Source organism: Moschus berezovskii, chromosome 5, assembly GCF_049115385.1.
Source record: "Moschus berezovskii isolate FMDL1 chromosome 5, NW_MosBer_1.0, whole genome shotgun sequence".
Taxonomy (NCBI): Eukaryota; Metazoa; Chordata; class Mammalia; order Artiodactyla; family Moschidae; genus Moschus; species Moschus berezovskii.
The window spans coordinates 112097073-112119559 of NC_142464.1; the positions used below are offsets into that span (position 1 = coordinate 112097073).

At 50.7% G+C, this 22487-nt stretch overlaps 1 protein-coding gene across 1 annotated transcript in view; it reads left to right on the plus strand.

Moving 5' to 3' along the window:
- The first annotated feature begins 1737 nt into the window (after nucleotides 1-1737).
- Nucleotides 1738-22487, plus strand: part of LOC129561894 (epididymis-specific alpha-mannosidase) — a 45189-nt gene continuing 24439 nt past the window's right edge. Inside the window, 7 exon segments of the mRNA XM_055434746.2 lie at nucleotides 1738-1758; nucleotides 2895-3044; nucleotides 5644-5790; nucleotides 8667-8772; nucleotides 14917-15089; nucleotides 16724-16812; nucleotides 17387-17564. Coding sequence (XP_055290721.2) covers nucleotides 1738-1758; nucleotides 2895-3044; nucleotides 5644-5790; nucleotides 8667-8772; nucleotides 14917-15089; nucleotides 16724-16812; nucleotides 17387-17564 — 864 coding nt within the window.

Below are 22487 nucleotides of genomic sequence, written 5' to 3' on the forward strand. Positions count from 1 at the left end.
AAAGGCAGACTGCTACTGAAAGTCCCAACCCCTTTCTAGATTCCAGAGCAGACGCATGTGCGTGCTTAGTCATTTAGTCACGTCCAACTCTGCGACCCCATAGACTATAGTGCACCAGGCTCCACTGTTCTTGGGAGTCTCCAGGCAAGAATACTGGAGTGGGTTGCCATTCCCTTCTCCAGGGGATCTTCCTGACCCAGGAGTTGAACCTGGGTCTCCTGCATTGCAGGCGGATTCTTTACCTGTTGGTCTGAGCCACCAGGGAAGCCCACCAGACCAGAGCCAGTTTTCAAACCCAAAATCCATTGACTGGAGGGGAGACTGTGTGTGTCCCTGGGAGAAGGACTCTGTAAGACCCTGAGAAGGGCATATGGTGATGACTTCCCGGCCTTTCCCTAGGTGCTTATTCACACACAGGACTGGACACCTGGGAGAGGGCGATACTGATTTGTGTTCAGAGGACTGTGGCTTAAGGACAGTAAAGCGCTGTCATCATGCGAGCCTCTGGGGTGAAGAATCCAGGAGCAGCTTAGCTGGGAATTTCTGGCTCCTGGTCTTTCATGTGGTTGAGGTCAAGATGTTGCTTGGGAGTGTTGGAGCTGGAGCTGTCCTGGAGGATCGGCAGCTGACCCTCCTGGCTGGGGACATAGTTCTGTCTGTGGGCAGGATGCCTCAGTGGATCCCTATGTGGCCACTCCACAGGCTGCTTGAATGTGCTGTGACTTCACTGCTGGATTTGTCCAGAGTGAGTCTCCAAGAGAGGACACGGTGACACCAGGGAGTGTGTGCATTTCAGTAAGGAGATGTGACGGGGACGCATGACCATGGGGTCTTCTGCTCCCACTGTGGGCCCAGTTTCCAGACGCTGCAGGCCTGAGTGACGAATGGAGTGGCCAGTTGAAGGTTCAGGTGAGCCGGAGACTGGAGACGGCACCCGTGACTCTGGGGCACCATCCTCCAGGAGGCATGCACACCCCAAATCCATGGCCAGTGCACGGGGTCCCCAGTGGGTAGAATATGTGAGATGGGAACAGGAGGGGCCTCGTGTATCATCACTCCCCGCGACCTACTTGGGAATTGGAGTCTCACATGCGTGACTCTGGACTCTGCAGGTTCAGAGGTTGGCATCCAAAGGAAGGATGTATCCACCAGGTGATAACCTACTGGTGGCCCTGGTCCCTTTGGACTGCTTGTGCCAAGAGACCAGCAGATGAGCGGAAGGCCAGCATTCTAGTGGGGATCACGATGGAGACCACAGGAGGAGGCAGGTCAGGTGGGCTGAACACAGGGCGGCAGAGAAGGCTCGGATGGTAACAGATGTGTGCGTCTCTGGCCTTTTCCTGATGGGGAAGGTAAATGGACAGGTGAGTGCTGTGACTCAGGAAGACATGCTGACCAAGGGTCAGGCCCTCGGGAACGAGGCTCTGGGCATCCCCCACCAGGTCAGTCATCATTTCCAGCCGAGGTGCTCGCTGGAGGTGAGAGGCATGGGTGGGTGGTAGGTGGGGGTATAAGTATCAGATCTGACCTCGAGTGAGTTGCAGCAAGAACAGCTAACGCACAGGCCTGGAGGAAAGGACAAGAATGCACACGTGTGTGGCACAGCGTGAGGTCTCCACGTGGGTACGGCCACGTGGGGCTGGAGCAGCGGGGCTGGCCTGCCTCTCCCTCTCGAAGGGCTCTCAGGGCTTCTCCACGTCTCCTTCCCACGTGGCCTGGTTTGGGCTTCCTCGCAGCATGGCGGCCCCGGCTCCACACGTGAGTGCCCCAGGGACCAAGGCAAAGTCCACCTTGCCGCTTCTGACAGCCTCCAAGTCACACAGGGCATCTTATCTACATTCTGTCGGTTACTAGTGAGTCACACGCCCACCAGCTACAAAGAGAAAAGAAACAAGACCCTGTTCTCAACAGGAGGAAAGTCAAGGTCAAATCATGTCAGATGTGGGCCAAGGAAGGGAGACGGGACAGAGAGGATGAAGACTTGCTCGGAGACCGTGTTCGCCAGTGGTATCTGCTGAATGGGTGGACAAGGTGGCCAGAAGGGAGAATGAGTCTCAGCTCCGGTCATGATAGGAAATGCCCCTCGGGCATTTGGATCTCAGACAGAAGCCCACCCCATGTATCCCTGGCCCCCAGTTCAGGGGGTACAGAGAGAGTTCTAAGCAACACTCTGGCCCCTCCAGTTTGCACCATTGTGATCAGCCATCCTCCAGGAAGGAGTCCCCGAGGTTGTCACCTCCTGTGCATTCTGTCACTGACCCCCGGTTCCTCTATGGCCAGCCCATTTTATGTATGGGATGCTGAGACCCTGGGAGATTAGGCATCTTGCCAAAGGCACTATTTCTGATCCAGATCTAATTCTGAAAGTTTTAAGCAGTCTTGTTCCTCCTCTATTTCTACTGTCTTAGGTGAGTCAGATACAATTTGGGAAACCCAGCTTTCCTCCTTAAAATGGAAGTAACAATCCCTTTTGCAAGGCCCCCAACGGGAATGACTATCAGGGCAGGATTCTGGTGGTGGCCCTTACTGAGTGTTGAGGTTTGCAGGACAGAGTCTGAATTAAGAGGGGCTGGGGTAGGTGGGGTCTGGGATGCCTCGTGGGAAAGGCTGCCAGAGGTCCAAGGCAGAGGCTTACACATTGGAGTGAGGGGAACTCTGGCCAGAAAGAGGGAATCTGGGAAGGAGGTGGCATCTGGAATCTGGCTTAAAGTTGGAAAGGGAGGGACAGGAAATTGGAGGTGGGGTGGAGTGCTGAGAGGGAGTCAGCCAGTGCCGGCCACATCACCTGGGCCCCTGCCTCCCACTTCCCCCACCCAATCCCTCCCACGAGGAGTAGAGAGCCGGTGCTGCCCAGTGTGCCCCGTTGCTAAACCAGAGGTCTTTGAAACTACCAGACCCAGCCCAGTCTGCAGGCCTCTAGGATGGGGTCAGTGCTCACGCAGCTGCTCTTACTGTGGCTTCTGGGCACCCTGCCTGAGGCCACAATCAGGGTCTTCGTGGTGCCCCACAGCCACCTGGATGTGGGCTGGCTCCATACCGTCCAGGTAGGTGCCTGGCGCCACTCCCCTTGCCACCTCCGAAGCTGTAGCTTCCTTCTCCATTACGGATCCTGTGCCAGGTTTGCAGCCTGGGGTCCACCTACAGCATCTGGAATCAGCCTGGATTCAAGTCCTGCCCTGCTAGCGACTGGCTGAGTAGCAGACTTTGCGCTGGTCACCTCCTGTCTCTCAACCTCACCTTCCCCATGTGTGCTGCTGCTGCTGCTAAGTCACTTCAGTCGTGTCTGACTCTGTGCCACCCCATAGATGGCAGCCCACCAGGTTCCGCCATCCCTGGGATTCTCCAGGCAAGAACACTGGAGTGGGTTGCCATTTCCTTCTCCAATGTGTGAAAGTGAAAAGTGAAAGTGAAGTCGCTCAGTCTTGTCCGACTAGTAGCGACCCCATGGACTGCAGCCTACAAGGCTCCTCTGTCCATGGGATTTTCTAGGCAAGAGTACTGGAGTGGCTTGCCATTGCCTTCTCCAACCCCATGTGTGCTAGGGAGAATCAAAGGTTGCAAAGTTAGATGGAGTGTGCACGGCCATGTGTCAGGCCATGGTAACGTTTCTCATCCAGGGCACCCTCTCTGTGCCCTGATGTCCACCTCTGATGGGAGGTAGGTGTCTTCGCACTGGCTGTTCCCTCTGCCGCAAAGGCTTTCCTCCCAGAGGCCTGCAAGACCCGTCTCTCTCTTCCTCCTGGTTGTTCCTTAAAAGTGCTTTCTTGCTGAGTTCTTCCTGACATCCCTATCTATTCCCCTATCCCATTTCCCCCATCCTTCCGTTGAGAACATTGAGAGCATTTTCTAGGCCCAATATATAGGCACTCTCTTGTCTGGGAGGTCACATCAGTAAACCGAATCTTGGGTAACTTTCTTGTCCCTGTAAATGTTCCAGAAATAGTCTGTGGAGCAGCGAGATCCTAGTGACCAAGTCAATCTCAAGTGTGAATCTTATTTCCCTGTACGTTTTGTCCAACAAGACAGAGTATATGGCCCCAACTTTCCTCTTCCTTTTCCTTCCTTCCCCTTAGAGAATATTTTTGATCTTCTAAAACCTTTCTGCCACACACTCCATTCTGAATTGTGCTCAAGGAGACTGCTTAGGGAAGTATTAAATAAAGTAGGTGTGTATCACCTATACTGTCTCCATTCATCAGTTTTTAAACACTTCCCTTTAGTACATTTTACTTACTGGCTTGTTGAATGTCTGTTTTCCCCACTTGAGCCTCAGTTCCGTGGGGAAGAGGCTTCATCCATTGACTATGTCTATGGATGTATCCTCAAGCTGCCTCGTGGATGGGATAGACACTCCATGAAAATATGTTGAAGGAATGAATGAACGAGGGCAGAAAAAAAAGATAAAAAGACCCTGATTTCCTTAGGTTTCTGGGGCAAGTGGTTGGGTATTATTACCTACCTCCTTGGGCTTTCCAGGCAGTGCTAGTGGTAAAGAACCTGCCTGCCAATTCAGGAGACATAGGTTCCATCCCTGGATCAGGAAGATCCCCTGGAGGAGGGTGTGGCAACCCACTCCAGCATTCTTGCCTGGAGAATCCCACGCACAGAGGACCCTGGCGGGCTACAGTTCATGGGGTCGCAAAGAATCAGACACGACTGGAGTGACTTCGCATGAATGCACTCACCAACCTCCTAGAGGTGTTTTTTGGAAGGAGAAAGTAAATACGTGAATAAATGAACAAAGTCGCTCTGTGATAGTGGATATAAGACAGTAGCTCATTTTAAAGAGAGAGGGGCAGCAAGAGCCTTGAGACTGTGTTGAATCTGGTCCTGGGCCCACTGGGCAGCCTCTGTTGGGCGGGGCACCCATAGGTGTGTGGAGTGCTGACTTGCAGGGAAGCATGATTGCCACTCCCAGTTTACAGAAGGGGAAACTGAGGCCCAGGGAGGATCGGGGCTGCTCAAGGTCATGAGAAACAGCCACCATGCCTGCTGACTCCCTGCCCAGTGCTCTTTGCATTCCTTTAACCAGCATCTCCGGGCTCCACGGTGAGCCAGGCTGACCCAGATGGGAAGCAGGCGCGGCCCCAGCCTGGGGGCTCCCTGCCTGGGGGGAGGCAGGTAGATCCACAGGGACAACCCGGGGGGTCAGTTCCCCTCAGCTTCATCTCCCAGCACCCACACCCCCATCATTCCAGCCCAAGGAAACCCTTCTGAGTCCCTGGACCTCTCCCCTGGGGCCCCTGGGTTTGACTGGTCTGTCCTCCCATGGCAACCTCAGGGCCACCCAGCATGTCCATCTGGGAGGCTGTCCCTGACCCTGGGCCTGGCCGGCATGTCCCTCTGTCACATACAGTGCCATGATCTGTTTCCACATGTGTCTCCCCAGGAGAGCACCTTCCCATCAAGGAGTGTCCACCCGTGTCCTTCTCCCAGAGCACCGTTTATCGTGCATCTGCACAGAGTGGGCACAGAGGCTCCCTTGCTGGAACAGCAGTGAGAGCAGAGGGCAGGGTCCTGGGCAGGTGGTGTGAGTGCCAGGGGCCCCCCGACACTGTAGGTCCCTGGATTTTCCTCCTTGGCCTCCAGGATTCCCGATGGAGCTGGTGTGATGGTGTCCCCCTTCCCCTCCCCCCGGTCTAGGAGAACATGCAGGCTTATGTCACCGAAGTCTACACCTCGGTGGTGGAGGACCTGACCCGTAATAAGCAGCACAGGTTCATCATCGTGGACCAGGAGTTCTTCCGGCTGTGGTGGGATGGCGTCGCGTCAGCCACGCAGAAAGTCCAGGTAATGCTGCCCTCCGGGGTGGTCCTCGCCGGGGAGGTGAGAGAGGAGTGGCCTGGGGGACCCAGTGATGACCCTTCAGGAGGCTCCTGGGACAGTGCTCTCTGTGTCCAGGGCTGTGCTGTGTAAACCAGGAGGCCCTAAACTCTCCGGGGCTCTTCTCAGAGTTTAGATGAGAGTGTGGTCAGCCCCATGCCCAGGAGATAGGTTTGTGTTTAATCCGCCTTTCTGGCTATTCATTGCAGCTGTGGCAACCCCGCTGGCGCTCAGCTGGTGTGAATGGGGTCACCTCTGACACTGGGCACTCCAGGGGGTCCCTGTGTCCACACTCTCTGCCTTCATTTACACATCTGTGTGGCCCCGTGGGGACGGGAGCTGGTGACCCAGCCAGGGGGTGCCACAGTCCCTGTGGTTTCAAGGCCGGAGGCAGATTGGTTTTACTCATCACAGGGAGTAAGAGGCCCTGCTCCACGGAGGGCAGCCTGGGACCAGGTCCTGCTCCCCTACCTCCCTGGGTGATCACAGGTGGCCAGTGGCCTCTGTCAGCCGCATCTACAGTGGGAGTGACCGCCCTCCTCAGAGAGGCTGTACTTGGAGTAACCACATGATGGAAGCACCTGGGATGCCTCTTTGGTGCTTGCTTGGCCCCTCCAGGCTTCACCTTTCTCTGGAATAGTCCCTGGTGGTGAGACCCAGAGGCCCAGAGTCTTGCTCAAGGTAGCAAAGCTCAAATGGTGAAACAGGGTGTCCACCAGTTTGTCCCCCCACTCCTCCCTACCCGCACCCTGAGAGGGGATGGGAATCTGCAACTTTTGGAGCTGAGAGCCCATTACACGGGCTCTCCCACGTGCCAGGTGCTTGCCAGGATTTTGTACACATTACTGAATTGACTCCTTGCAATGGGCAGTATGGTTGGAATACTGACAATGCTGTACAGAGCTGATCCAGGTTCAGAGAGGGCAGGCAACTGGCTCATGGTCACACATTTATACCAACCAGGTGGGATTCTGGGTCAGGTATCCTGACTCGAAGCATAACTCTTTAGGGTCTCCAGCGGGCAGTCCTCACTCCTTTTCATGGATACCCCCAAATCAGTTGTCTGTCTCTTACCCCCAGTTAAACACGTGGTCTGGGCAGGCAACTCCATGGTATAGCCCTGGAAGCCAGTGTTTTTTCCTGCTTTGTTTTGGCTGAATCCTCACTGGGTGGACAGTGACTGGTGCCAACAGGTGCTGTCGACTAAAAAAGACAGTCACGACCTGAAAGTAGAGGGTTACTTTATTTAACGGGAATGTTTAGGACTCTGAGCCCAGGAGACAGCATCGCAGTAGCTCTGAGAAAGCTGCTCCAAGGAGGAAGGGGAGAAGTCAGGTTATACAACTTTGCAACAAAGAAAGCAGGCAGTCTGAACATCAAAGGTCAGGTATCAAGTTAAGGAATTCAGCATTCTTCCTATGGGAAGATGCAAGTCTCGGGGCTCACTGAATTCACTTCTTTCATATGCACTTTAGCTATCTGGGGCCAATCCAGTTTCCCTGTTCACCTGGCTTCTTGCGTTCCCCCAGCTCCTCAGCAATCACCGTGGAGGGGGGACAGCATCGCTGGATCGCAGTTTTGGGAGTTCTCATTCACATTTGAAGGCCAGAAATCGCTGATGGCTGTGGCATTCCTTATTGATTAATATGGAAGGAGACATTTTCATTTCACAGTGCTCATTTAAAACAGTACACAGCAGGTGTTATTCAAAATTTCTCGAGTGAACTACTAATACTACACCTTCAGCAATCAAAGTACAGTCTATAAACAGCATGGTGGTCTCACTGCCATAGTCTTTGGCCTTATTTATATTTCCATTCCTCCCTTAATTTATGTATTTTAAAATATTTGTCATCCAATCATGACAAATGCAATCTGAAGGACATTATACAAAATATCCCAGATGGTACAGTGGTAAGGAATCCACCTGCCAATGCAGGAGATGCAAGATCCATGGGTTAGATTCTTGGGTCAGGAAGATCCCCTGGATTGGAAATGGCAACGCACTCCAATATTCTTGCCTGGAAAATTCCATGGAAAGAGGATCTTTGGGATCACAAAGAGCAGGATATGACTGAGCACATACACACAGACACATACAGAATAGCTAGCTGATAATCCCCAGAATTATTAGTCCAATGAAAGAAAAAGCAAGGCTCAGGAAGTGTTGTGAATTAAAGGATAATAAAGAGAAATGACATTAAAAGCAAGTCATGGTCCTAGATTGACTCTTACACCAAAGAAAGGACATCAAATGGAACAAATGGCAAAATTTGAATAAAGTCTATGAATTCGACAGCAGCATTATTAATGTTAAATTTCCTGATATGGATGATTATATAAAGGTGAAAGTTTTAGTCACTCAGTCCAGTCCAACTCTTTGTGACCCTATGGACTGTAGCCCACCAGGTTCCTCTGTCCATGGAATTCTCCAGGCAAGAATACTGGTGTGGATTGCCATTCCCTTCTCCAGGGGCATCTTTCCAACCCAGGGATTACACCTGCATCTCTTGAGTCTCCTCCATTGGCAGGGGGATTCTTTTACCACTGCACCACCTGGGAAGCCCAAGTATCCAGAAGGCTGACATGATTTCATAAGCAAAATATTAAACACATGTGCTTATATATATATTTGATGAAGCAGCAGCCATGGGCCAGGTATTGGTCTAGGTACTGGACACACTGCTGACCAGGACAGACAGGGTCCTGCTTTTGCAGAATAAATGAAGGTTTGAAGTTTGAAGGAAGGACCATGAGATGCTATAGGCATGTCCCCAGCAAACACAACCAGGTTCAGCTCAGGGGCTGTAACCTGGCTTTTTCTCTCTGCCCACAATTCCAAGGTCTGCCAGCTTGTGGACCAAGGACGCCTGGAGTTTGTCCTTGGAGGCCAGGTCATGCACGATGAGGCCGTGACCCATGTCGATGACCAGATCCTCCAGCTCACAGGTCTGATTACCCCTCCCCAGACCTGGGGTCCCTTGGGTCTCCTGTTAGGCTGGGACTGGGTGTGTGAGCCTTGCTCCTGGGCTTCATCTTCCCCTCTAAAAGGAGACTCTGATCAGTAAACACTGTGATTGGCTGGTGCCATGTCCATGCTTGTGCCCTTGAGTGCAGCTGGTAAGAGTGTGATTTTAGACCAGACGGGTTGACTGGCTGTATCCCGACTCTGCGAATTACCACCTGTGATCCAGAGCAAGTGACGTAACCTCTTGAAGCCTCAGTTTCCTCCTCCATGAATGAGTCTGATAAGGAAGTAAAACCTCCCTTAAAGGGTTGGTATCAAGATTGCTGCTGCTGCTGCTGCTAAGTCACCCCAGTCGTGTCCGACTCTGTGTGACCCCATAGACGGAAGCCCACCAGGCTCCCCTGTCCCTGGGATTCTCCAGGCAAGAACACTGGAGTGGGCTGCCATTTCCTTCTCCAATGTGTGAAAGTGAAAAGTGAAAGTGAAGTCGCTCAGTCGTGTCCGACCCTTAGCGACCCCAGGGACTGCAGCCTTCCAGGCTCCTCCGTCCATTGGATTTTCCAGGCAAGAGTACTGGAGTGGCTTGCCATTGCCCTCTCCGTGGTATCAAGATTAAATTGGGCTAATTCAAATAGAGCAGAGTGAGTGCAGCGCGTGGGTCCCTAGTAAATGCCAGGCAAAGATTAGATCCCATCTCTGGCATCACTCCACCCACCACTGACTCCACCAAGGCCACCTCCAAAATCAACGCCTCCACCTCCAGCAGCAACGCCATTACCACCAGCATCACCTCCCACACCACCGCTTCAGCCATCACCAGCACAACCCTACATACCATGGCCCAGGCCATCCCAAACCTCCTCCCTCCCACACCTCCAACACCACCGCCTCCGCATCGCCTCCACCACCACCACCACTTCCACCACCACCGTCACTAAAAATAACACCGCCTCCTCCATAACCTCAACCATTACATCCACACCATCACCCCACCGCCACCTTCATGACAGCCTGAACAGGATCAGCCACACCGCGATCCCCGCCATCACCACCAGCGCCGTTTCACCGCCCCTTCCGCCACCACCATCATCTCCACAACTGCCGTCTCCAGAGCCATCGTGGTCGCAAGCCCCGCCACGAGCACCCAGACCCCCAGCAGCGCGGCCGGCGCCACCGCGATGGACACTCCCGCCCCACGAGTGAGAGCAGCACCTCCGCTGACGCTGCCCCCACCGTCCCTGTCATCGCCTTGACCGCCGCCGGGCACGGCGCGCCGGGGCACAGCCCTCCCCACTGCCCGCTGCCTTTCACAGGCAACCCTTCCCCCAGCCCTGCAGGCGGGCTTCGCGATTTTCAGTCTCATTTTGCGAGAGACACCGACCACCAAAAAGGGCAAAATCCAGCGGACCAGCTGAGGTTTTCTCTAGGGCCCGGCTGCAGCTCTAACTCCGCCGTCACTCCACGAAAGAGGAGCCCCAGTTTCCCGCTGGGACAAACATCGAAATCGCATTGGATACTGTCTAAAGATCCTCAGCATTATCTTCCCTTTTCCCTCTTTATTCTGGGGTCCCTCGGTCATCTGAGCTTCTACTGTCCTGTTTCTAGACCTCATTCAACTTTAAGATTTGCCACTTCCATCCCAAAGGTGGTGCTGCCGACAGAACCCTTTCTTCTCAGACACTCACATCCCTTTTTTAAAAAATTTTATTTATTTTTAATTGAAGGATAATTTCTTTCCCATATTGTGTTGGTTTCTGCCACACATCAACATGAGTCAGTCACAGGCATACATACGTCCCCTCCCTCTGGGACCTCCCTCTCATACAGCAAATTCCCACTAGCCATCTATTTCACATATGGCAGTGTGTTTGCATGCTGCTGTCTTTACGTGTGATCACGATGCCTGCCACAGAGTCCTCCTGCGTGCCAGGAGCTGCCCCTGTGCCCTCGTGCATGCTCACACCTAGGAGGAGGGCTGTCACCCCCGTGCCTGTGAAGGTGCTGAAGCTGAGACTGAGCCCCCCCCACCGGGCAGGTCTGCAGGGTCAGTGCTGAACCTGGTTCCCTGACTCCAAAGTCGTGACTTTCTCATTTCTCCTGTGAAAGGTCTTTCGGTGTGAAGCCGTAGCAAGGTAAGTGGGAACGGGGTGGCGACCCTTTCGTTCTCTTCATACAAGCTCCCCAGTGTCCGTAGTGCAGCCTCGGGTCTCATCACCTGGCCGCCTTCCCATCTGTCTCCTTCCTGCTGCCCCTGCCCTGCTCCAGTGACATGTCTCCTGTGCTTTCAGTCACAAGGTTTCCTGTTCTTTCCACTTAAACAGCTCATCTTGGACTCAGCTGAGGGGTCTCATGGTCCAGGTACCTCCACTGGGCCCCAGTACCTTATCACCTCCCCCTCTCGCTCCTGGAACTATAGGTGGTCTCTGTTAGTGACCGTCGTCTGATTCTCCTCTGGGTCCCCAGGACTCAGCACAGGGTCTGGTCTGACACTGGTGGGAGCACAGAGGGACAGGGTGGGTGCTGACCCGCCCTCCTCGGGGGTGACCACACGGGGACAGCCCTCACCTGGGGTCTCAGCCCACCATTCCCACCACGCTGAACTCTCCAGAGCTGACCCTGCAGGCCTGCCTTCCAGAACGGCATCCAGAATCTTAGCAAACATGGGTTCTCATCATTGGGGCGGGAAGGAATGTGGAACCCTGTAGTGTGGCTCCTCCCCAGGGGACTCTGTTAGGCTCAATAATATTCTGAAGGCCAGCCAAGCTCCTAGGACTCCTAGAGGATGGACACCAATTTCCTCCCACAATAGCCTCCTGGTTCTAAGAACAAGATGCAACCCTACTGACTTCAGTCTTCAAGGCAGTTCAGGAGACAGGGAGTCTTTTTTTAAAATTAATTAATTTATTTTAATTGGAGGCTAATTACTTTACAATATTGTAGTGGTTTTTGCCATACATTGACATGAATCAGCCATGGGTGTACATGTGTCCCCAATCCTGAACCCCCCCTCCCACCTCCCTCCCCATCCCATCCCTCAGGGTCATCCCAGTGCACTGGCCCTGAGCGCCCTGTGTCATGCATCAAACCTGGACTGGCGATCTGTTTCACATATGACAATATGCATGTTTCAATGATATTCTCTCAAATCATCCCACCCTCGTCTTCTCCCACAGAGTCCAAATATCTGTTCTTTACATCTGTGTCTCTTTTGCTGTCTCGTATACAGGGTTATCATTACATCTTTCTAAATTACATATACATGCGTTAGTATACTGTACTGGTGTTTTTTTTCCTGGCTTACTTCACTCTGTATAATAGGCTCCAGTTTCATCCACCTCATTAGAACTGATTCAAATGCATTCTTTTTAACAGCTTAGTAACATTCCATTGTGTATATGTACCACAGCTTTCTTACCCATTCATCTGCTGATGGACATCTAGGTTGCCTCCATGTCCTGGCTATTATAAACAGTGCTGTGATGAGCACTGGAGTACACGTGTCTCTTTCGATTCTGGTTTCCTCGGTGTGTATGCTCAGCAGTGGGATTTCTGGGTCATATGGCAGTTCTATTTCCAGTTTTTTAAGGAATCTCCACACTGTTCTCCATAGTGGCTGTACTAGTTTGCATTCCCACCAACAGTGTAAGAGGGTTCCCTCTTCTCCACACCCTCTCCAGCGTTTATTGCATGTAGACTTTTGGATAGCAGCCATTCTGACTGGCGTGAGATGGCACGTCATTGTGGTTTTGAGGGAGTCTTAATCTAATATGTTTAACTCTCTCCTGAGAAGGAGGGAAGCAGGTTTCTCCGGCTGAGGTGGCGGCCACTTTTCCTGCGTCCCCTCGTCCTCTCTGTCATCTCAGTCCCTGAATTCTGGCTCTGCCCGCCACATACTGGCCAGGTGGGTCTTGACCTGGTCATTGTGCTGATTAGGACGCATGTTCAGGTGCATGAAAGTCACCGAGTGGCTGTGGCTCAAGCAAGATGGAAGGTTCCTTCTCTGGTGGGGAAAAGTTTATGGCTGCAGGCTCTTTTGGGCCACTAGGGGGCGCTGCGTCACAGAGAAATCCAGGCCTCCACGTTGTGTCTTTTGCTCTGAATCCCCTAGGGTGTCTCTGCCCTCCTTGCCTGGCTGTAGGTGGCTCACCTCACTGAAATGCCATCCTCTCAGGGAAGGGGGAAAGGGGATGGCGGCGGGCTGCAACCTTGTGAAGGTGACCCAGAATTTACCCTCATCACTTTTGCTGACATCCATTGTTCAGAACCTAGTCACATGGTCTATCTTCCATGGGAAGCTGAGAAATGCAGTCTCTAGCTAGAATTCTATTGTCCTTCCCTAAGCAGGATTATGTGGTTCTGTTACTAAATGGCAGAGAGAAAAATAAATCTTGGGTGATTATTAGCTGTTTCATTCAATATTCACTTGTTCATTGGAATCTCAGGAATGTTTTTTCTCTGGAGTCTAGAAAACCTGTATAACAGTGACTTGAGTGTTTAAGATATTTACTATTTACTTTCAAACAAGGGGTGGAGGGAGGTTTAGGACTGATTCTGCAGCCCATTGATGTTTCTTTTATTTTCACATCCTCTCTCACATAATCTGGAGAAGGAAACAGCAACCCACTTCGGTGTTCTGGCCTGGAGAATTCCATGGACGGTCCATGGAGTCGCAAAGAGTCGGACACGACTGAGCAACTCTCGCTTCACAGCCCCCATAATCAGAGAATGGCTGCTGCTTCTCCAGTCATCATAAAGCCATATTTGCACATTCAAGGAATAGAAGGGGTACAAGCGAGGCTTACCTCCTCTTTTTTTTTTTTACTAAAAAAGTGGAGATTCTTGTCCTGAAACTCAAGCAGGTGAAACCCATACATCTTTTTTGATCCGACCATAATCTGTGCCCACTTCTCCATTCGACAGTCTGTGAAAATAAATATCTGACACAACAAAATGATCTTGCCATGACTGATCAGACCAGTGAAACGCCATCCCTTGGCTTTGGGTCAGTGTCCAGTGAGCAAAGTGAGAATTCTGTGAGTGATGAATTCTGAGCCATGGAGTATGCAGCCATCAGGCCTGCCCTCCTCAGGCTGCCCCTCTGGGGAGAGGGTATGCCCTCCACGACTAACTGTTTCCCCTGCCCAGTGTGATGATATTGACCCGCCCTCCCTCACCAGGACCCTCCATCCCCAAGTCTTCCCCTCCCCCTCCAGCAGCTCCTTCTTGGTCTCCTCTGTTTCCTGCTCCCGCCCCCTGCTACTCCCAGTGGTCCCTGAGGGCTCAGGGCCCCCCCCCCCCAGTCCAACAGCCTGGCCGACCCTCATCACCTCCCCTGTGCACTAGACTCCAAGTCTTCCTCAGGTCCTCCCCAGCCTCCCAGCGGCCACTTTCCTCCTGGACGGGCCTTGTATGTGGATCTGATCACAGCTCTGTCCCATGACCCTGGAATCATCTTCAGGGCCTCAGGCAATGTCCCAGCCTGAGCAACTCATCAATGAAGGGCAGTTTGACTTAACACCAGTGACTCGAGGGCTTCCCTGGTGGCTCAGATGGTAAAGAATCTTCCTGCAATGCAGGAGACCTGGATTCAATCCAGGATTCGATTCCTGGGTTGGAAAGATCCCCTGGAGAAGGGAATGGTTACCCACTCCAGTACTCTTGTCTGGAATGTGCCATGGACAGAGGAGACTGGCGGGCTACAGTCCATGGGGTCGCAAAGAGTTGGACACGACTGAGTGACTAACACAGACAGACAGACACACACACACACAATGATTTGAGCTCTTTGAGTCTTCCTTTTCTCGCCATAAAATGCAGGCTGTAACTCCCGCTGATAAATAATGTTTGGGGGAATCCTTGGTGAATGTTAATTAATGGTTTATCAAGTCTGGGAGACTTTCTGCAGTCACCCTGACCTTTGGTTCATTTGTGGTGGCTCATAAATCATGAATAAAGAAGAGCATGTTTAGATGATTCTGGGATCGGACTTCTGTGTGAGTATCTATAGCAGCAAGACCCTCCTTGCCAAATGGAAGGCACTCCAGCCCTGAGAAGTCAAGGGCTCTGAGGGAGTTGGGGGGTGAGGGGCCACCACACTTTTATCAGCAAGGCTGATCTCTTTGCAGAAGGACACGGGTTTCTCTATGAAACGTTTGGGATCCGGCCGCAGTTCTCCTGGCAGGTGGACTCATTTGGCGCCTCCGCCACGACCCCCACCCTCTTTGCCCTGGCAGGCTTCAATGCCCACGTCATCTCCCGGATAGACTATGACCTGAAGGAGACCATGCAGGATGACCAGGTGAGCCATGAGCTGCGTCCACGGCTGCCGACTCACCTCTGCTTCTTCCCCCTCTATTCCTTCCTGCATCTCAGAGCCCCTGCTATTCCCCCGAGCACTGGGATGCTGGCGGCTCCATAGGCCACGGGATGACCCAGGCCCAGCTTTGCCCTGCTGTGCCCTCCAGCATGAGTGGGTCTCTCCTCCTGCAGGTCTAGCTCCTGGCTGAGTGCAGGTCCAGCTCGGATGCCATGCCTGCAGCTCTGAGTCCCCTTCCCCCTGCAGCTGGGCTGGCGCTGCCTTCTTCTTTGAGTCTCCAAAGGGACTGGCACAGACCTGCCCTCAGTAAACCGTGCTCAATGCAGAGAGGTGGTGGTGGGGGGTTCAGGGTACCCGGGACATAATGACTCTTCTGATGGGTGGGCAGCGAGCATGAATGAATAAAACACTCAACAACCACACAGATGCTGCCTTTGCATCTGCGAAGCGCCAGGCCTGGAGGGAGCCACTGCCCTCTGGGTTTCCTTTAATCCTCACAGCAGCCTATGATGCAGTTTCTCATTTACTGAGGCTGAATTAAGAAGGTACTAGAAACTGGGAGATCCCAACAACAGAAAATGTTGTTCACAGGTCTGGAGGCCAGAACTCCAAGATTAACCCTGGACACGGCCTTTCCAGGGAAAGGTCAGCTCCAGGCTTCTCTCTGCTTCTCAGGGCCTCAGGCGTCCTTGGCCTGGAGACGGCCTACCTCTCCCTGTGTCGTCACATCATCTTTCTCTGTGTCTGTCTGGGTCCAATTTCTCCTTTTATCCCTACTTGTAATGGATAAATATCCATCCTCATGATAATTTTTCCTCAATAATCTCTGAAAACGCCTTATTTCCAATTAGGTCACGTAAGCTAAAGGGGTTAGGAATTCAACATATGTTTTTTGGGAGGACACTATTCAACCCAAAACAGGTAGTGCTAAAATTATCCTAGATGGAGAAATTAAGGCCAAAAATGTAAGGATTCCATGCAGGATCACTCCGATAATAAAGTTTTGGAGAGCAGTGGTAGCGTGGAGTTATCAAAGAGGGTTTGGGCTCCCAGCGGGCAAGAGAAGTAAGGTTTTAAATGACCCCTACCTAGTGCCACACTGAACATTGCACACACTTCCTGTAGCAGCTCGATTCTTCTGCAGGTAAGTGTGTAAGCTGAGTGTGATTCCCAGAGATTCATGTGCAGAAACCAAATCACAGAGGAGTCAGGAACTGTGTATGGATCAGAAGTAATTCTCCTGGAAGCAGGATTTTATCCCTGCTTCGTAGCCCTGAACACTTTCTAAGCATCAGAACATGAAAATGGACCGTGCCCTTAATGAGAGGTGATGAGCTCCCCATGTGGGAGGGATTCAAGCAGATTTAGAAAGAGTATGGCTGTCAGGTCCTGGTAGAGTCTTTCCCTGAGGAGAGGTGGAGTGAATGTGCAACCCCCTGTGGCTTTGGGAGGTCAGGAGGAATCTTGAGGAGGAGGCGGCAGAGGGAGACGTTGACCATGAACCACTGAGAGAGGAGAGGGGTCCAGGGAGCCACGAGACTCAGGCGGGCTCTGGGAGGGGAGCCTGGCAACCCTGTTGTCCCTGGGCCCTCACTCTGTTCCCTCTGGGTTTGCAGGACATGCAGTTCGTGTGGAGAGGATCCAGGTCCCTGTTGGCACAGCAGGAAATCTTCACACACATCCTGGATGAGAACGGCTACTGCTCGTGAGCTCTTGCCTTGAGCCAGACCCTGTTCCCAGCCCTCTCCCTGTATCAAGTCAGCCCTGACCCTCACAGCCACCCCCAAGGAGACTCACTGAGCACCCATCTTACAGAAAGAACAACTGAGGTCTAGACATCCAGCCAAGGTCCTGTGGTAGCAGCCATGGGGGCAGCAACATTGGGCTCAGGAGGCTGCTCCAAGACCTCCAAATCATGGGAACAGTCCTCCTGCAGGCTGTCTAGTTGGAAGACCTGGGTTCAGTCCCCTTCTGTCCCTTTGAGCCTGTGAGGCTGCAGGCAGGGGGTGAGCCCCTCTTTGAAGAGCGGAGATTGTCAGTAGGGTGAAGGGGCAGCTGGGAGAAGTGACCTGGTGGGAAGAGTGGGACTCACCCCCATGCTCTGGGCGTCCTGCAGGATGACATGCCCGAGATCCCACAGGGCTGAAAGGTGGCGACTCTTGTCCACAAGGCTCTCATCTGCCCACCACTTGCTGTCCATCCAACTGATGGGAGACAGAGGCCTCGAGCAGGCCTGCCCTCCAGCAGGGTGTCTCCGCTAACATTCCTCTGTTTCTCAGTAAAGGGTTTTACTGGAATGAAAAAGCTGTCTTCCCAGATCCACCCTGGGATGGAGTGTACCCCAACAAGACTGTACCTGTCACTCTGAGCAGCATCCAACGCTATGCAAACACCCTGTCCTCCAATGTGAGGAGACGAGCCCCATGGTTTTTGACACCATACATCCTCTGGCCCTGGGTAAGTTGGGGTCCCAGGCCCTGGTTCCTCAACTCTTCCAAGGACTGCTGTGCTAGGACCACCCTGGACTCAGGTTCACCTCTCACCAGATCAGTCTCCATCCAGGCAGTGGGCCAAGCAGCCATCCCAGCCCTGGCTCAGGCCTCCTTCCCTGCGGCCCCCGCCCATCGAGTCCTCACCCACTCTACCAGCTTGTTCCCCTACGCTGGATCACTCCAGACTCTCCCATCTGAAGTGTAGCCCCACACCCAGGTGGGCCTCCTACTTCTACCCAGCCGTCTCCTCCTTTTCCCTTTGCAGGGCTGGGGGCCTGAATCCTGGCTGCTTCCTCAGCTGCTGTGAGACTTAGGACCCTCTAAGCCTCGGTTTTCTCATCTGTAAAATGGGGATGATGACAAGCCCTGCTTCACAGGTTCAATTTGAGGTCAAGTGTCAAAAGTATGCCCAGGGGACAGTGCCCAACCCTGCGTCCTCATTGTTGTCGCAGCTAAACTTTATGGAGCACCTACTGAGAGAGCTGCTCACCTGGTAAAGAATCCGCCTGCACTGCAGGAGACCCTGGTTCGATTCCTGGGTCGGAAAGATCCACTGGAAAAGGGATAGGCTATCCACTCCAGTATTCTTGGGCTTCCCTGGTGGCTCAGCTGGTAAAGAATCCACCTGCAATGCGGGAGACCTGGGTTTGATCCCTGGGTTGGGAAGATCCCCTGGAGAAGAGAAAGGCTACCCACTCCAGTATTCTGGCCTGGAGAATTCCATGGACTGTATGGGGTTGCAAAGAGTCGGACACGACTAAGCGACCTTCACTTTCACTTACTTTGTCCCAAGCACTGTTCTATGGGATACACTTGTCTTATACATTTAATCTGCCCCATTGGGTCTAGGGGGCAGGCAGCATGGTATCCCATTTGCCGATGAGGGAACTGAGAGTCAGAGAGGTTAAGAAATCTTCCTAAGGCCACACAGCTGCTTAGCAGGGCAGTTGGGAAAGTGAAATTTGTGTTCAGACTCAATCAGATAAGTCCCTCAGCCTGCTTTTTAGCACTTGACTACCATTTTAAATGCTATTTACTTTCTTTACTATTTCTATTTACTACATTTTTATATAGGTGCATATATTAGTAAAAATTTTTAACAAACAAAATTCTATACATTAGGTCAATAGGCCAATTGGTATGACAAAGTCAAAATATATAAATACATATTACTTTAGCTGCAGCTTGGAGCAAAACTGAAAATATCTGTAGAAAGTAAAGAAACAGAATAAAGAAATAGTTACTTTCTCAACAACTCAAAACAGAATGTGAGATTTACAAAAGGAAAATAAAAACATCTGCCTAAAATAAAAGGCTTCCTGGGGGGACTAATGGTTAAGAACCTGCCTGCCAGTGCAGGAAATGTAAGAGACATGGGTTTGATCCCTAGATTGGGAAGATCCCCTGGAGGAAGGCTCGGCAAACCCACTCCAGTATTCTTCCCTGGAGAATCCCATGGACAGAGGAGCCTGACGGGCTACAGCCCATAGGTTCGCAAAGTTGGACACGAATGAACTGACTTTGCACTCAGGCACACCTAAAATAACTTGGGTCCAGATTGCAAAATTTTATGTCCTTGTGTGCCCTCCTATACCCAATCCATTATGAAGACTGTCAAATTGGGGTCCTATAGGTTTTACAAATCTAGGCTTGCTCAGCAACATGTTGCTCCAGTACTTCCTTGTGGAGATGGCTCTGAGCACCCCTGGAACAACCTTGCATGTCCAGTCATGAGCGTCCCTGCCCTCCGACCAAAGCCTTTGATTGGATCCAGGCAGGATCTCTGGGGCTGCTTGGCCCTGTCTCAGGGTCTGTCTACCTGTGACAGGGAAGTTAAGTTGTTTATCACGCTATCCATCCTCATCCGTTTTTGTGGTGAGCTCATAACAAAATTCAGAAGAAAGATGACACATATAGATCTCGTGAATTTATCTCTTTAGCCAGCTTGAGGGAGGGCACAGCAATCCACTCCAGTATTCTTGCTTGGAGAATCCCATGGACAGAGGAGCCTGGCGGGCTACAGTCTACAGGGTCGCAAAGAGTCAGACGTGACTGAGTGACTATCATGCATGCCCTCCAGGCTCCTTTGATTCTCCAGGCAGAGATATCAGAGTGGGTTGCCATTCCCTTCTCCAGGGGATCTTCCTGACCCAGGGATCGAACCCGGGTCTCCTGTATTGCAGGCAGATTGTTTACTGTCTGAGCCCCAGGGTAACCATCCTGAGAACTGATAAACTCTGATGATCTCGTCACAGTGGCCACTGCTAGGGCTAATTTTGCCTGGGCTCACCTGTCAAAGCTCCTATTTCCTTGTGCCCATGAGAGTTGGACAGAGGTCTCCTCTGCAAAACTTCTGTGAGCCAGGAGCTGCAAACTTTAATGTATGGAATCAGAGATGATAGATATTAGATTGAGTCTAAGATTTGAGATACCCGTGCAACGCATTTGAACAACTTTATGCATTGCACAATTTCATCTCAAAGTAAGACTTTGCCTCCTGTGAGCCCTGCCTCTTACGTATATTCTCACTATGATTATATTTTTTGTCAAACTTCAACAATGATAATTTAGAACACTGTGACTCTTAGGGGGAACTTTTTTATACTGCTGCTTTCTCTTTTCTTACTGAGATATAATTAACATATAACATAATTTCAGCTTCAAATGTATGTCCTCATGATTCCATACATGTAAATATTGAAAAATGACTGCAGTAAATCTAGTTAACACCTGTCACCACACATAAATATAAAATATTTCCTTGTAATGCAAAGGTTAATATCTACTCTTTTAGCAGCTTTCGAAAATAGAACAGCGTTATTAGCGACAGTCACAGTGCTGTACACTAATCCCCATGACTCATTTATTTTGCTTCTGGAAGTTTGTAGCTTCTGACCCCCATCTTGCATCTCACCCATTTTGGCCCTTACTCCTGGAATTCACCAGTTTATCTCTGTACATGAGCTTATTTTTCATGTTATTTTTAAAAAATTCACATATAAATGACATCATGTGGCATTCATCCTACTCTATTTGAATTCTGTCACTTAGCATAATGCCCTCAAGTTCCAATCCATGTTGTTGCAAATGGCAGGATTCCCTTGTGTTTTTTTTTAAGGGCTGATTAACAATTCATTCTGCATATATTTTCTTTATCTGTTCCTCTCTTGATGGACACTTAGAAGTGAAGTGAAGTGTAAGTGACTCAGTCGTGTCCAACTCTTTGCAACCCCAAGGACTATTCAGTCCTTGGAATTCTCTAGGCCAGAATACTGGAGTGGGTAGCCTTTCCCTTCTCCAGGGGATCTTCCTAATCCAGGGATTGAACCCAGGTCTCTCACATTGCAGGTGGATTCTTTACCAGCTGAGTCACAAAGGAAGCCCAAGAATACTGGAGTGGGTAGCCTATCCTTTCTCCAGTGGATCTTCCCAACGCAGGAATCGAACCGGGATCCCCTGAATTGCAGGGATTCTTTACCAACTGAGCTATCAGGGAAGCCCTGATGGACACTTAGGTGACTTCATATCTTGTCTATTTTAAGTAATATTGTAATGAACATGGCGGTGCAGATATCTTTAATAATTTTGTTTTCTTTGGGTAAATATCCAGACACTATCATATGTAGCTCTACTTTTAATTTTTTGAGGAAGTGCCAGCCTGTTTTCCACAGTGGCTTCACCCCACCAGTTGATATTCCCACCAACAGTGCAAGAGGGTTCCCCTTTCTCCTCATCCTCACCAACACTTGTTGTTTCTTCTATGTGACAGGAAACCCATTCTGACAGGTGTGAGGTGTATCTCCTTGCGGTTTTGATTTGCATGTCCCAGATGATCAGTGATGTTGAGCATTTTTTCATGAGTCTATTGGCCATCTGTATGTCTTTTTTGGGAAAATGTCTATTCAGGTCTTTGGTTCAATTTTTTAACCAGTTATTTGTTACTGAGTTTTATGAGTTCCTTATATAATTTGGGTATTAATCCTTTATCTGATATATAATTTGCAAATATTTCCCCCTGTTTGGTAGGTCGTCCTTTCATTTTCTTGAAGTTTCCTATGCTGCACAAAAACTTAGTTTGATGTCACTCCACTTATTTATTATTTCTTCTGTTGCCCTTGCTTTTGGTGTCAAATACAAAAGAGAAGTATCAAAATGAAACCCAGCAGGACCCTTCTCAGGGACAGACTCCCACACCCTCCCTGCCCCTCACTTCTTGTTTGTAGAAAAGCTTTAGATTCCTAGATCTTCCCTGAGTCCCCAAGAGCAAATTCAATCAAAGAAAAGAGAAAATGAAGAGAGAAAGGAATGCAGTAACAAAAGGAAATAAGAATAGCTTAGGACCTGCAGATCCTCCAAGGACCATGGACACTATCGAGAGCCCTGTGCTTGAGTTGTTTTGCAGGCACAAAAGCCCACACCAGGTGAAGGAAGTTGACTGCGTGCTGACTACCAGTATGTAGACCTCAGGTTAACTGGAGCCAGAAATACCCTAATACCACCAACCAAGGAAAAGAAATTCCATGAGCTAATAATGCATGGTGCAACCCTCACATCTAATGTTGCCTTTGAAAACTCTCCTCTGGAAACCATTTGGGAGTTTGGATTGTTTGAGCATGAGCTGCCCATGCTCCTTGCTTGGTGCACTTGCTTGGTCCACAGATAGATAGATAGATACAGATATGTGTGTATACATATATGTATACATATATATATATAAATAAATATATATATATATATATATTTTTTTTTTTTTTACCAAACCCAGTTATCAGTAGTTTGGCTTTGCTTAGCATGGCATGAGTGAACCAGAGTTGGGTCCAACAACAAAGACCTCAGCAAGGAGATTACCACCTATGTTTTCTCCTAGGAGTTTCATAGTTTTAAGTTT